Genomic DNA, 15427 nt, shown 5'->3' with positions numbered 1-15427 from the left:
CAAAAAAAAAAAAAAAAAAAAAAAAAAAAAACCCAAAAAATGGAGTAAGCAAGTGGATATGACAGAGGGACAGGGAACAAAAGATGGAGAAGGAGGAGGATGGGAAAGAGAAGGAAAGTTAGAGGGAATAGAGGGAGAGAGACAGACAGACTGATAAGGCAAGGCAGCTCCGAGGAGATGCTCACAGGAGGCAGAGAGCAGTCCTCGTGAGCTGGTCTCCCAGGAAGATCCTGAGCCTCTAGGAGCCCAGGGAGAGCACGGGCCTTGGACCTCAGACAGGTGGGCATTTCCCACGGGCAGAGCCGCTTTTCCCAGCTCTCAGGGGGATCAGCTTCCCCCCTTCCCTGAGCCCTCTTACCGATGGTGTGGCCAGGGGCAGTCACTCCGGTCCCGGCTCCATCCGGCGTTGGGTGGAAAGGCTGCTGAACTTTGGTCCGGATGATCCTGCAACAGCGTGACAACAGCATCACACATCACATGCCCTCTCCTGCCCTGGTCACCTGCAGCCCAGTCCTGCAGAGGCGCTCCCCTGAGCTCAGCTCCCTCCTCACCCAACTGCTCCCTGCACCCCTGCCCTCTCTGACTGCTGCAAGGCAGGAGCTTGCCCTCCTGATGGCTCTGTGATCCAGCCTAGTACAGCCCTGGGCAGAGACAGTCTGCATTCTGTCCTGCTGTGTGATTCGTGAATTGCAGCTTGATGTTTGGTAGCAAGGATCGGGCAGCAGAGCGAGTGGAGCACAGCATCCTTCCCGTTTCTGGGAGTGGGGGCTGCCCTGGTGACTTGCTGTCCATCCTTCCCTCCTCCACCACACACATCTCCTCCCAAGAGGAGTCTGGAGATCATTTTGGAGCTGGCTTTCCTATTGGGACTGTATCACAGTCCTCCAGAGCCGAGGGAGCGGGGGAGATTTCCCCATTTCCTGAGCTAAAGAGAAGTAGCCAGGGAAAGGGCTGGGTCACAGGTAATCCTTTCATCTCCAGGATTCCAATACAGTACTTGTCCCTCTGCCAGGTGTCAGGCCCTGAGCATCTCCTTGAGCCCGCTTAGGGCTCTCAAACCTGTCAAAGCCCTGTCCCTGCTCAGTTCGCTGGCCCGCTGGCCTCCTTCTCAGAGGCCTTACTTGGATCACACCTTCTTTACCAGACTAGGTGAAAAGCCTAGTACCTTCCCTATGCACTCCGTTGGGATGGAGTGGGGGGAATCCAGATCAAACCTCCCAGGGCTGGGGATTGTTAGTGATCCAAGGACGCAGGGCTCAAGTGACACAAAAGACCAAGCCCAGGGCCAGGACCAAGGAACACTCTCCACCCACTGGTCAGTCAGGTGCCCTTGGAAGCCACTTTTCTGGGGGCGCTGCTCTCCCTGCAGAGAGGAGTGTGAGCCAACCAGCCAGGTGAGTCACAAGCCGTGCGTGGACTGGAACACTTACTTGCAGGCAACCGAGACAAGGCCCCTGCCTCCCAGGGCCGGGAATGAAGTTGGGCAGGAAGGACACACACCCCAAGAAAGCTAAGTAACCCAGAGGGGGCCAGGCAGTAAGTGCCAGGAGGATGTGGGGGAGAAGTCATCCCCCTTGCAGGTGGGGGAAATGGTATAGAGGTCACTGAGGAGGTGGAACTTGATGTAGCTCCTCAAAGCAGAGTAAGGCTGAATATATATACACACACGTATAGGAGCCAGAGGCACAGAGGATAGTGGAAAAGTCACTGGGCTTCATGGCTGAGGCCCCGAGTCTTCCATTAAGTGGCCACATAGCCTTGGCCTCATCGTTCTCCTTTTCTGGGCCTCAGTTTCTTCAGCTATAAAGTAAAGAGGTTAGACTACAGAATCTCTAAGGTCTCTTTCCCCAGTAAAAAAAAAAAAACAATATGATTCTAAGATGAACAAAGAAGTGGAGAAGAGGGCATTAGAAGCAGATGCTGGAGGAGGGCAGAAGCAAAGCACAGGAGCCGAGTGGTCACGCTGGGTTAGGGGCTAATGCCTAGGCCAGGAACGGTGGAGGGATGTAAGGGAGTAAGAGGAAATAAGGCTGAAAACTTGGAAGTAATGATGATACTAGCGATTGTCCACTTATCAAGCATCTATTATATGCCAACATTATATGCAATTTGTATTACTATATATATATATACTACTGTCAATTCTCACAACAACCTCCAAATCAATACTATTATCCTTGTTTTGCAGACTGAAAACCAAAGCTGACAGAGGTTAAAGAGCTTACTCAAGATCACATTGCCAGCTAGGGCAGAGTTGGAATTCAGTATTTAAAATGTGTGCTTTTTGTTACTTTGTCAGACTTCCCCCAGTATATAGGAACCAGGTTTACAGAATCTCAAGCCATGAGTAATTTTTAAACTAAAGGAGACATGTGCAAACCGATGCAGGTAAAGCAAAAGACAGGCACAAGGCCATAGGTAGCTGGCCTCAGAAAGCAGAAGGAAGAAAAAAAAGGGAATTCCCGGACAGTCCAGTGGGTAGGACTCCATGCTTTCACTGCCAAGGGCCCAGGTTCGATTCCTGCTCAGGGAACTAACGTCCAACAAGCCTCGCGTCGTGGCCAAAAGAAAAAAAAAAAATGAGCAGGAAGAATTTGTAAGATGGATTTGGCAACTAAATGGAGTCAACCATGGCTCTAAAACCCCAGTTCTGTGTAACTGGAAGCCTGGTGGTTTGTCCCACTGTCAGGAAGAGGGATTCAGGGAGGTGACTGGTTGGTCCTTGACGTGAGCATTTGAGGAGGTAGGTGAGTGTCCAGGTGGATGGCCGGCTGGCACTAGCCGGCAGAGTAGATATGGATTTAGGAGATTATCAAGGAAGGAAGTGTTGGTTGGGATGAGAGGACTAAAGAGCAGACCCTGGAGAACATCTACTATCAGAGGCTGAGGAAAAGAACCTGACCTTACACAAGGGTCAGAGTTGGTCACACAGGAAATGGCAGAACCACGATCAGGCAGTTTTAGCTAAGTCAACAGAGAAGAGCACTTCCAGAAGGAGAACGTAATCCACAGCATCCATGGTGACATAAAGATTGAAGGGAATTAGGAATAAGAAGAGGCACAGATTTGGGAATTTTGGTGACCACTAGTGGCCTTGGGAGAGCGGCCTCAACAAAGCAACTGAGGCAGGAGCCAGATAAAAAGAGGCTAGGGAGTGGACAGCAGGAGAGGGAGGCAGTGAACGTAGACTATTGCCTCAGAAGTGTGTAGAAAAGGAGAGAAAAGTGTGGAAGCTGAGGATGGAAGTGGCAGCTAAGTGGAGGGAAGGCTGTTTAGGGGAGGAAGGACCTGGATAAGTCTGTAGGCTGAGGAGAAAGAACTGGTGAAGAGAGAGAGGCTGGAGTTGCCTGAGAGAAAGTGGATGATTGCCAGACAAGGCAGAACAAGGGGACAACGGAATGGCGGCCACGGGGACGAGGCAGCAAGAGATGGCACGTGGTGAGGTGGCCCAAAGCTTCTGGGTCTGGAGCATGATCACAATGGGAACGACCTGACAGTCGCTAAGGGCAGTGTAGACTGGTCTACACGAAAAGTCTAGAAGGAGGCTGAGCAGCTCACAGCAGCTGCTCCTAATTCATTGCAGCAAAAGTCTTCTGGGATCTCAGTGGGCCTGTGGGTGGCTCTGACTTGAGGGCTGGTGGACTCTGGGCTCTGGACTGAGGGAACCCCAAGACTGAGGCTGGGTGAGACAGACAACTGGACAGCCTTGTGGAGCTGCTGTCTTTGTTGCCCACAGCCTCTGACCCCTGGGGTGCTGGTGCAGTTTTAGCTGAGGCAGCAAGTGATGGAAAATCACTACTCCCTGACAGCGGCTTGGTGGTGCATGGGAGAGGAGCTGGGCAGGGTGCCTGCTGTGAGTTACTAATGCTCTTGGTGTCCGTCCATGCCCCCCGGAGGTGGACACTCACCAGTCCCCAATGGTGATCTCAGGGAATTTAAGAACCGGGATTGTGGAAACATGGTCATCCATTGCCCTCCTGCGTCCCATACGCAAACCCAATGACTAATAGGAATATCACTAAGGGTTAAAAGGATAAAGAGGTTGCTTTGTGTGACTGCCTGATCCTATTGCCCCCTGTTCCTCCTCCTCTTTCTCTAATTCTTTTTCATTCTTGGCCGCAAACGACAGCCAGACACATCTGTGGCCACCATGGCCCCCGACAGGTTTGGCCTGGAGAGTCAAGTTCCCGCACATGCATCCTTGTGGGGCTACAGTCAGGAGCCCTGGGCCCATTTACCGGGGGTTGGGAGGTGCCATTTCCCATTTCCACAGAAAGACTGCCCTGCGAGGGTGCCTGCTCCCCACTTCTTCCAGCATGCTTTCCTTGACAGGGATGCTCTTACTCCCCCCACCTTTCCAGAGAACCTCCTAGGCTTTGCCTTGCAGGCACTTAGAATCTCACACTCACAAGAGTATGAGAAGAGCAAAGGGAAGAAGGGGATGGGCTCTGGGCTCAGTCTGCCTGAGTCTGAGTCCCAGGTCTGATACTTTTTTTTTAACATCTTCCTTGGAGTATAATTGCTTTACAATGGTGTGTTAGTTTCTGCTTTATAACAAAGTGAATCAGTTATACATATACATATATCCCCATATCTCTTCCCTCTTGTGTCTCCCCCCCTCCCACCCCCCGATCCCACCCCTCTAGGTGGTCACAAAGCACCGAGCTGATCTCCCTGTGCTATGCGGCTGCTTCCCACTAGCTATCTATTTTACATTTGGTAGTGTATATATGTCCATGCCTCTCTTCTCGCTTTGTCACAGTTTACCCTTCCCCCTCCCCCTATCCTCGAGTCCATTCTCTAGTAGGTCTGTGTCTTTATTCCTGTCTTGCCCCTAGGTTCTTCATGACCAATTTTTTTTTTTTTTGGACTGTTGTGAGGATTAAATAGGATAATTCATGTAAAATGATTAGTATGATGCTTGGCTCAATAAATGCTAGTTATAATAATAACTACTAGTATTATTATTCCTATGGGTGATCCCCAGAACTGGCTGCATTCTATGGAGGGGCTGAGCCAGGTGCAGACAAGGAGGCCTCTCAGGCCAATATGCCCCAGCCTGGTCAATGCAGCTGCTTCAGGGACCCTGGGAAGAGCACTGAGAAGACAGGAAACAGCAGCAGCAGGTGTCATAACCTGACCCCAAAAGAGATGCATCAGAGACTCTCGGGAAGACAGACTGGGGACCTCTGCCTGGGGGCACTGGGAAGGATCCACAGACAGTATGAGCAGCAGCTCCCTCAGGACCTAAGAGATGCCAGGGGGCTGTGGGAGAGCTTTAGAGTAAAGGATGACAAGGCAGGTGAAGTCACTCCCTCTTTGCTTAAATTCCCCAGAGGTCTCCACTCCCCACCATGCTGGAGATCAAAACAGTCTCATCAGCATTGTGAGTTAGCATGAAAGCATGTAATGAATCTCCTATTAACAATTTGTTAAACTCATGAAGAAACTGAGGCACTCTCAATTCTAAGAAAGCGCTGGGGTGAGTCTTCACTCCTCTTCTGGTTTCCCCCCTCCCTCCTCCCCTCCTCTCCTTCCTCCTCCTCTCATCCTTCCTCTGTGTTTCATTCTCTCTCTCCCCTTCCTGTCTGTCTCTGCCCCTCTCTCTGTCTCCCTTCCCTTTGTCTGTCTGTCTGTCTCTTTGCACCCTGAAGTCCCACTGTGGCTGTGTGAGCTTATTGATTCCTGGGAGCTGGGGGAAAGTGGGAGGCAGGGCTGGGGTGCAGGTTCGGGGATGGAAATAGAAGGCTATAAATTATTTGTGACAGGAAAGCAATAGTGGCAGAGTGCTGAGCACAAGTCCTGTGTCACTATTAGATTCCTTTTAGCCTGATGACACTGTAAAAAAGGTTAAGTGTCTGCTGGAATCGTACACCTGGGGGGCCGGGGCAGCCTGGGAGCAGAACGAGCCACTGAGAGCAGGTATATCAATTCTCCAGGCCAATAATATTCCTCTCATTGATCGCCACGCAAAGTTCAAAAATCTCATTACAGCCAGGCAGACCGGGAACTTTTTACAAATCAATAGAATGATATAATGTATGTATACTTAGTACAAATGTATCTATTCATCTATCCATCCATCCACTGTCCGCCTCAGGGTTTCCAGGTTAACCTACCCATCATATTATGTTATGTTATGTATGATATTATATTGCGCTATATTATATGATAATAAATGGTGTGCAAAAACTCCCCCTGAGGTGGAGACAAGAAGAGGTCCTATGAGCATTGAGGTGACCTCAGACAGCTCACCTTGGTGGGAGTCAGGTGGCAGCATTTCCAGGCCTCGGCTGGTCAGGATTTCTAGAAGCAGTGCTTCCTTAGTGGAGGCTCCAGTAATAAAAAACTATTGTCTACTGAGTACTTACTATGAGCTAGGCAATGTCCTAAGCGCTTCAAACAAATAGTTCATTTAATCCTCCCAACGACACATTTTGCAGATGAAACATATGATAAATTGCCTCAAGTCATCCATTTAAGAAACGGACAATCTGGGGTTTGCATTCAGGCAGACTAATCCTAGGGCCCATACCCTTAACCAGGAAACCACACTGCCTCCAGGAGAGAGATACCCAAAAGCCCAGAATCCAAACTCCAGGATTCTATGGTTCTATTCTCTTGCTCTATTGTGTTCTGAGAAACAAAGGATAAGGGGATCCCTGAGCTTCAGCATTCCCCTCTATAAAATGGGAGTATACCACCTGCTGGAACCAGCTGCTGACAGCGTGATATCCACATGGGATCTCCAAGCATGTCCCCACGAAATCCTGTCCAGCTGCCTAGAACAGACTGCCTTCTCCACTTTGGAATTACTTCCTAGCAGGCTGGCCTCAGGCCCAGTCATATCACTGGTTTGCTCAAAGAGTCTTGGGGGCAAGAAGTCAAGTATTAACATACATGTGTTGTATACATGTATAAATCAGTTTAAATCGCCTACTTCTAGAGTCTTTGCAGAAAATACTTAATCTCTGGTATGGGGAAAGTTTTTTTTTTAATTTATTTACTTTTGGCTGCATTGGGTCTTCATTGCTGCGCAAGGGCTTTCTCTAGTTGAGGCGAGCGGGGGGCTACTCTTCATTGCGGTGCTTGGGCTTCGCATTGCGTTGGCTTCTTGTTGCGGACGGAGCACAGGTTCTAGGGACACGGCCTTCAGTAGTCGTGGTGCACAGGCTTAGTTGCTCCGAGGCATGTGGGATCTTCCCCGGCCAGGGCTCAAACCCATGTCCCCTGCATTGGCAGGCGGATTCTTAACCACTGCGCCACCGGGGAAGTCCAGGAAAGTCTTTCTTTTCTTTTGTTTTTTGTTTTTTGGCGGTACACAGGCCTCTCACTGTTGTGGCCTCTCCCGTGGCGGAGCACAGGCTCCGGATGCGCAAGCTCAGCGGCCATGGCTCACCGGCCCAGCTGCTCCGCGGCATGTGGGATCTTCCCGGACCGGGGCACGAACCCATGTCCCCTGCATCGACAGGCAGACTCTCAACCACTGCGCCACCAGAAAAGCCCAGGAAAGTCTTTCTTGATTGAGTAAATCAAAGGAACTCCAAGGTGGAGAATGTTTCAGACTAGCTGGCCCCACTGCCCATTAAACAAGATGATGGTGGGAGGGGCCTCTGCCAGTGACTTCAGGCTGCCTGGGCATTATAGGCTAGATCATTCAAGAGGACAAAATGATATTTGCCTCAGCAAAGGATATTTTACACAAGAATGCAGGTAATTGCTTTAACTCAGGCCTTTGAGAGCTGCCTAGTCAGGCACGTGTCCCTGGCTCTGCCCTGAGGCAAATCAGAGCTACAAAAACCCGCTGGAGACTTTTCATGGCAGAACCTCAAGTGAGATCTCATAGATTCAGGAAAATTTTCCTTCTTCCCCAAATGGTTCCTACCTCTCCCTACTCCTGAGAACTCTAAGGAACTGAAATCTCCCCCTCTGCACATCCCAAGGACTAAAGAACAGTAATTTACCACCTCCTCCTCAAAGGAACCGAAAGGAAGCAGCAGCCCAGCGACCCAGCCTTCCCCTCTGGCAGCCGGAAGTGCTTCACATGCACTCTGTTTTCCTAGGCCCCGGCTCTACATTTTGTGCAGAGTTTAGAGTTGTTTGCCCACGCCCACTCATGGGTTTCAGTTTGGACAACTGACCATATGGCAGGCAGGGTTCTGTGCGTGAGAATGGCTGCCGATGAGGGGAGGCTATGGGCAGGACCTTCCATTCTTGCTGTAGCAGAATATAACTGGAATACACAGGTTCCGAGGTTACCAGGGTTCCCCCCAAACATGTCAAGAGTTTCTGTCTCCTTTGTTGCTTCTCAGAGGTCATAACTGAGCTCTAAGAGATGTCAGTCCTACCTAAAAGTTTACAGAAAGGTGCCCTCAAACTACTGTCCTTGAGCCACTTGCATTAGAATCCCCTGGGGTGCATGCGAACATGCAAAGCCCTGGAGCCCCCTTCAGACCTTCTGCATTAGAATTTTTAGTGGGGCCCAGGAATCTGTAGTTAAGCAAACTCTACAGATTACTCTTAAACTCTCTAATATTTGAGAAAACTAGCTTAAGCCAGGGAGGGGGTAAGAAAACCATCCTTGAGAGAGTTGGGAGAATGTAGTGAGTTACAGGAGGCTCCTTCCTCATATTCTATCAAAACCCACATCCCCCGTCTGCTAACCCTGACTCTGTCTGACACAGTTACCAAAATTCAAGAGGCTCTCAGTTCCTCTGTGGAAACTAAACTATAAGCCACAAATAAAAATAATTTCAAGATAGTTTTTGGTACCTTCCAGGCTGACAGATTTCCAGTGGGTTCCTTAGATACCAGGAATACTTTCTGCATCAGTTTAGCCTTCTAAGACTGGCACTGAGGATGATAATCCTTCTACCACGTGTCCCTGGGAGCCCAGGCCAGATACAATTTACCAGGCTAGATGGGCCATGGGGCTGGCCCAAGGGGGCAATAGCGATGGTTTATATGATGAATGGTAAGCATATGGATTGATTTAAATTCAAGATATGCATAGGTTTAAAAATTAAGGGGCAATGTGTTTAACTAACCATTTGGAAACCAGTCTGCGGTGCATGCCAAGCCCAGAGCGTGACCGGACTAGCTCCTCTCGCCACCAGCCCTGCCCTCATCTGTCAGGGCTTCTGGGCTAGAGCTGGGGTCTACCAGCTGTCCACCCCATGGTCCAGAGGCTAGAAGACTGCCTAATATGGTGGGGAAAGTGGTACTGCTATAGACTCATTGCTGGGACAAGTCCTCCCTGCCCATTCTCCCCTTCCCTCCACAGGCACATCTCCCTCTGCAAGCAGAAGGGAGCCTGGAGGGAAGGGGTCCTCAGCAGCAGCCAGGCCCGGGCCTGCTAGCGGCTGCCTGGCCTCCCTGCCTCTGGCCCCTCCCACCTCCCACCTTCTTGCTCCAGTATGCAAAAACAATCCATCCGTCTCTCTGTGTCTGTTCCTGAAAGAATGCGATGTGGCTAAAGCCTACAATTGCTTCCTATTACCTACAGAATAAATTCAAAATTCCTCAGCCTGGCCTTCAGAATCTTTCCCAATCTGGCTCCGCCCTGGTTTTCCAATCTATTTCTCTCTGTTCCCCTCTTCCACTTACGGTCCAGCACAGAGCTGAAACCTGTTTTCTTGCTTACTCAATTCAGAGTGAGTCCTCCCCTGGACTCTGAGCTCTGCAAGTGCACATGTCATGGTTATTTTTCTCACCATTGTATTTCCTGCACCTGGCAACAGGGCCTGGCATAATATAAGTACTTAAAAAGTATTTGTTGAATAGCAAATCAATGTTATTACTATTAATAATAACAATCTTAAGGGACACAGTGAACTAATATATGTTCACTATGTGCCAAGGCACTCTGCAAAGTACTTTACATGGATTATTTATTTTTCACAACTTCTTATGAAGACTATTATCCCTGTTCTACAGAAGTGGAAGCTGAGGCTCAGAGAAGTTGAGTAACTTGCCTAAGGTCACACAGCTGTGAAGTATCAGAACCAGGACTTAAACCTAGGAGCCTGACTCCAGAACCCATATTGCTAACCACTGGGTAGAATAAGTCAGTCGTAACAAGAACAGATGGTAGAATCTATGAGAAACTGGGTCTGAATAGAAGAGTTGCATGTAAAAATAGTAAAAGTAATAACTATCATTTATTTCGTATTCATTCTATGACAGGTGTTATAACAAATGCATTTTCTCATCCAAATCCTAACTACAACTCTATCAGATAGGGGTGTTCTCTATTTTACTAAGGAGACAACAGAGAGGCTAAGCAACTTGTCCAAGATCATGTGCTTAATAGCACTGGAGCCAGACTTTGGGTCTGTGACTCCAATGTCTGTAGGCTGAACCATGTTACCTCTTCTGGAAATTTCTATATTAATATTTCTTTGTGTTTATTAACTATTTGGGCATAAACAATTTTTTTCTTTCAGTCTTTTCACATCCATGATCTGGACAACTGTGCAAATGTATATGTAGACAATGAACAGAGATCGCATGTAGCTGTGATTCTAAACATGCCTGCCCTCTCCTGTGCACGTGCCGTAGCTGTATTTGATAAGCATCATGTCTGTGTTAACCTCAATTTTAGGTTAAGTGACTATGGTTTTTCACTGTATTTTATATACATTGGTAGGTTTGGGGGATAGATTTTCTAAATTCTCTATATCTAACTATCTATCTACTTTCCAAATCGTGTACACGATTGTGTGGCAATACTGAATACAGACGTGTTTCTCAGTTTCTAGAAACTATTTCTATGACTAGTGTATCTTTATATTCATGTCTGCTCTAATGCATTGATTCAAGATTTATAATACTGGATATATTTGTCAAAAGTCCCCTCATGAATTTCTGCCCAGTTATGCCTTTCAAATCTGTAAGCCACAGTCATACATGACTCCACACTCATCACTGTTCCCTTCCCAAGGTGTTTCAGATGCTCACATCACAACTGCATTTCTGTATTGGTCCGTGCACCAATATTGATGTACATAAATGTGCATTTGTATACCTGTGTATCTCTCTGTCTATGGCCAGGATGGGGTGGGGGTGGGGGACTGTGGAAATGAGAGAATTATTAAATGCCAAGTAGATGTGCGATAAATTCCATTGATTTTATAAACTCCAACTTGTCTTCAGTCTCCTTCCATTCTTTATCCTGGGGGCATTGCAACAAAAACCTATTTTAAATACCTTTACTCCCCCTCCCCAAAAAAGTGTCAATATTTTATTTGGATTTTTAACTTCGCTCCATAACAGTTGTTTGACCTCCTGACTCGTGCGAGTCACATAAATTCTGGGACTTTATTCAGGAGCCATGTTCCTGCTATTGAATAAGCAATTTGGGAGGGTGAATTAATGACTTGTGCTGTTGCTGGAAAGTCCCTGAAGAAATATTAAAATTGCTTGCAGACTGAATCGATACTCAGTGAACACCCAGCAAGAGGGCTTCAGCTCTGGAATGGCCACAGAAAGCAGTGCTTGGTGGAGGAAGGGGAATTCCTGCACCCAGCTTGGTAAGGCCCCTCCCAGGCCACCCACCCGCCTTGCCCTCCATCCCTGGAGCGCTGTCATTTTCAGTAATGGCAAAGTCTTACTAAACCCCAAGCAGGAAAGGGCTGATTTGTCCTGTCTCAGGAAGCAGGCTCAGGGGACAGTTTACTCTCTTACTAGCAACGAGAGCCCAGAGGCTTTATTGGAGGTGATGGTCTGGACACATCCGCCTGCTGGAGAGATGGGATGGCGCTGCTACTTTCTGGCAGGCTGCACTGTGCTGGGGACCAGGAGAGCGCTGGGATTGGGGAGGCTGTGGCAGTGATCCTTTTCTGCTGGGTATGCAGGAGGGCTGGGTGTTGCACTGCTGGCTCCATCTCTGTGGATGCCTGACCAGTGTTTACTATCGCTCAGGTGGCCACATGATTTCAGCCTTTGGGCATGGGTGTGCCTGTGGGACGGAGCACTTGAATTGTGTTGTGTGGTACCATGTATTGCTGACACATTCCGGCAGCTGGCTTAAGGTCTGTTACCTGATGTTTTGTGGTATTGTATCAAGGTGACTGCACTTTGTGTAACACTGAGTTGGAGGAATTTGAGTATTGTTTGGTGGCAATGTCTGTGTTTCTGCTTTGAATTATTGTGTTCGTTGATCATATCAGCATCTTTCTTTTTCGTAATGTATGTCTCAGAGATTAGGTTAATGGGTGTCTCCTTGGTGATGTGGGTTGAGTAATGATGTTGGATCTGGGTGGTGGTGTATGATTCGGTAATTGCTTTCTTGACGTGGCTGTGTGTGAGAAGACCCATCCTTTAGCTTTTTAGCTTGCTCTGGCTTGGTCGTTTGCACTGCTTCTTTCCAGAAGGAGGATTCTAGAGATGCAGGACAAAGCTCTTCTTGATGACCATTCGCACAGTTCAATTGTTCTTGAAAGCAAGCTTCCCCTGCTCTATGGAACACATCTGACCTTACCACAGTGACACAGGTTCTGGTGCCACCCTCCCTATATCTGCCTAATTTGGAGAGTTAAGCCCCAGGGCCAAACTCAATTCCTGTCAAAAGTCTAGCTCCCTGGTGGGACTACGGGAGGATGGATGGGACTAAGCTCCCCAGTCCCAATGGAAATAACATGAACTCTAGTTCTGAGAATCCCCAGTTCACTCTACCCTGTGGCTCTGGCCATCAGCATCCTCTTCCTTCCCAGCATCCCCAGATGATGTGGCTCAGCTGTGGCTTGTACTCACAGGGCCACACACACGCACCAGGAAGAGTACAGAAGCTCGTACTAGGCATGACTTTCTACTAGGTGCAGCGTCTCTGTTCTGAGCTTGTAAGTACACGTATAAATACATGTACTCCCTGGCATGAGACTTCAAAATCTACAAAGTTGCTCAAGAGATCACACATTCCTGCACTTCCTTTGATCCAAAGTTGATATGAAGTATGGAGTAGTGGAAAAGCACATGGGTTTTAGAGCCAGTACTGCAGGAGTTCAAATCCTAGTTGCGCTACTTAGCCTGTGACCTGAATGAGTTATTCAACTTCTCTATACTCCAGTTACCTTATCTATAAACAATCCTATAAAGCCCTATGGGGTTGTTTATGAGGCTTAAATCAATTAATATACTTAACATGATTATAACAGTTCCTACTGCAGTAAGCACTTGTTAGCTATTATTGTGATGAACATAAGGACTTACTAAGTAAAGTGGCCATAAGATTGGCCTATGTGTGTGTATAACCACATGTGTCAATGTGAATAAAATCTAAGATAAATCAAGTTGTGTGTGTGTATGTGTGTGATTTAAGCAGAGAAGTGCAAAAATTGCAGTCAGGTAGCATGAAGGCAGGGGGTAGTTTTCTCCTTGGGCTTCTGTCCATGTGGACAGTGAGGGGGGTTGGGGGTTGATAAGAATCCACCACTACCCATCTCCATACAGAGGGCTATACCCAGCACTGTGGTAACGAATAGGCAGAAAGAAAGATGGTGGCCCTTATACATTTGCAATTATAAAAAAAAAATATCGGGCTTCCCTGGTGGCGCAGTGGTTGGGAGTCCGCCTGCCGATGCAGGGGACACGGGTTCGTGCCCCGGTCCGGGAAGATCCCACGTCCCGCGGAGCGGCTGGGCCCATGAGCCATGGCCACTGAGCCTGCGCGTCCGGAGCCTGTGCTCCGCAACGGGAGAGGCCACAACCGTGAGAGGCCCGAGTACCGCCAAAAAAAAAAAAAAAAAAAAAATTTAAGGATGATTGAGCTGTCAGGATTCAAATTTAACTCATTAAAAACATTTACTTTCTAATTTTAAAAATCAGGACCTTTACCAGCTAATAGGTGTCAATGAGGAGTAACAGAATATAGGCATTAAATTGAGAACTAAGGAAGAGATAAGAAAGGAATAGGAGTGAATGTTAAGGCATTTGGTGTGGACCTTACAGAAGTCCATTGGGCTGGACTTGGTTATATAACTAGGCCCAAGGGGCAGGGAGAACTTGGGGCCTCAGCCTTATTCCACAAGCTTTCCCATAAAGATGGTGAACCAGAATATACTGTCAGTTTAGGAAACGTCCATTTTCATCTTTGCTCATGGGCACAGATTAAATAGGAGAATTCACAGAGTCCAGTTACTTTGAGCCATTACACTGAAGAAGTGAATTTTTCTCCTGAATTTTTTAAAAAATCTTTTATCCTTTAGCAATGGAATAACTGCAATGACGATCAATCTCCCATGCTTCCCTGGAATATCCAGATACGCGGGGCCACAGTAGACAGATTCGGTTTGAATCTGTCAAATGTTTGCTCACTTCCTCCTCTCCTCTTTCTTCATCCTTTACCCTATCTCCATTTTCTCTCCTCTTTTCCCCTCCTCTTTCTGTTTTCCTCCCTGTCCTCTCCCCTCTATGACATTTAAGCATCACAGGAACCCTTCAAACCCATCAAATAAGGAATTTTTTCCCAATACCATTTCCTTTCTTCTTTTAAAAAAACTACAAAATGCAAAGCACCACAACGCATGAAAATGCCATGAAGCCCGGAAAATGCCAACCTTCAGCTCCTCAAGCAATCATAGCCTTATCCCAGAGAAGGAGTGTGCGGTCAAAGTATACATACATACACACACACACACACACACACACACACACACACACACACACACACACACAGGCTGGGCTCTCAAAAAAAGGGGGCAATTATCTAATTCTATTCAATGGTCATGTAACTGAGTCATAAAGGTTCCTTTTTTTTTTTCTGGAAGTACAAAGAGCAGGCCCCCTTCCTAAATCCAGCTGGGCTCACAGTGGACCGTAATTCTCACTGGCATTCATGATACACAGTTCTGTTCACAGAGTATCTTTTTGGCTCCTCGTGCTTTCTTATTTAAAAGATTTCAGTGTTTATGTACGCACAAGCCAGAACTCACGTACACTGGCAGACCCATAACTTGATTATTACTACTGCCATAATAATTAACATTTACTGAGCACTTGATATCTGCCAGGTTTATGTGGAATAACTCATTCAACCTTCATGAGAACCTATGACAGAGCTCTAGCTACATGATTATCCCCATATTAGATCAGAGTAAGGAAACTGAGGTCCAGAGAAGATATGGGATTTACCCACAACCACATAGCCAGTGAGTGGGGAAGCTAGATTCAAACTCTGGCAATCACTTCCCAGAGCCCACTTTCTTATGTTTTCTATGCCACACAGGTTTATGTCTGGCACATAATAGGTGCTCAGCAAAGGTTTTCTGAATGGATGAATGAAAGAATAAATGAAGGACAGACCATATCTATTAAGAACACTGATACTTCCTTAAGATAGCAAAGTGGGCTCCCTTATGAAGCCGTGCCTATTGGATAGCTTAAGCTTTCTTTGGACAAAGTGATTTGCCCTCCCAACCAACTTTCCGGG

General features: G+C 47.5%; 1 protein-coding gene across 5 annotated transcripts in view; it reads right to left on the bottom strand.

Annotated features, from left to right (window-relative positions):
• The window catches only part of PAX2 (paired box 2), an 80345-nt gene that overhangs the window by 46950 nt on the left and 17968 nt on the right, over positions 1-15427 (bottom strand). For all 5 annotated transcript variants that reach the window (XM_007470350.1, XM_007470348.1, XM_007470347.1 and 2 more), the window contains exon 4: positions 359-444. In XM_007470350.1, coding sequence (XP_007470412.1) covers positions 359-444 — 86 coding nt within the window. The remainder of the gene's footprint in view (positions 1-358; positions 445-15427) is intronic.

This window comes from Lipotes vexillifer, unplaced genomic scaffold (genome assembly GCF_000442215.2).
Source record: "Lipotes vexillifer unplaced genomic scaffold, Lipotes_vexillifer_v1.1 scaffold916, whole genome shotgun sequence".
In the NCBI taxonomy this organism is placed as follows: domain Eukaryota; kingdom Metazoa; phylum Chordata; class Mammalia; order Artiodactyla; family Lipotidae; genus Lipotes; species Lipotes vexillifer.
Note: the sequence above shows the minus strand (reverse complement) of the source record. Positions and strands in the feature narration are given on the sequence as shown.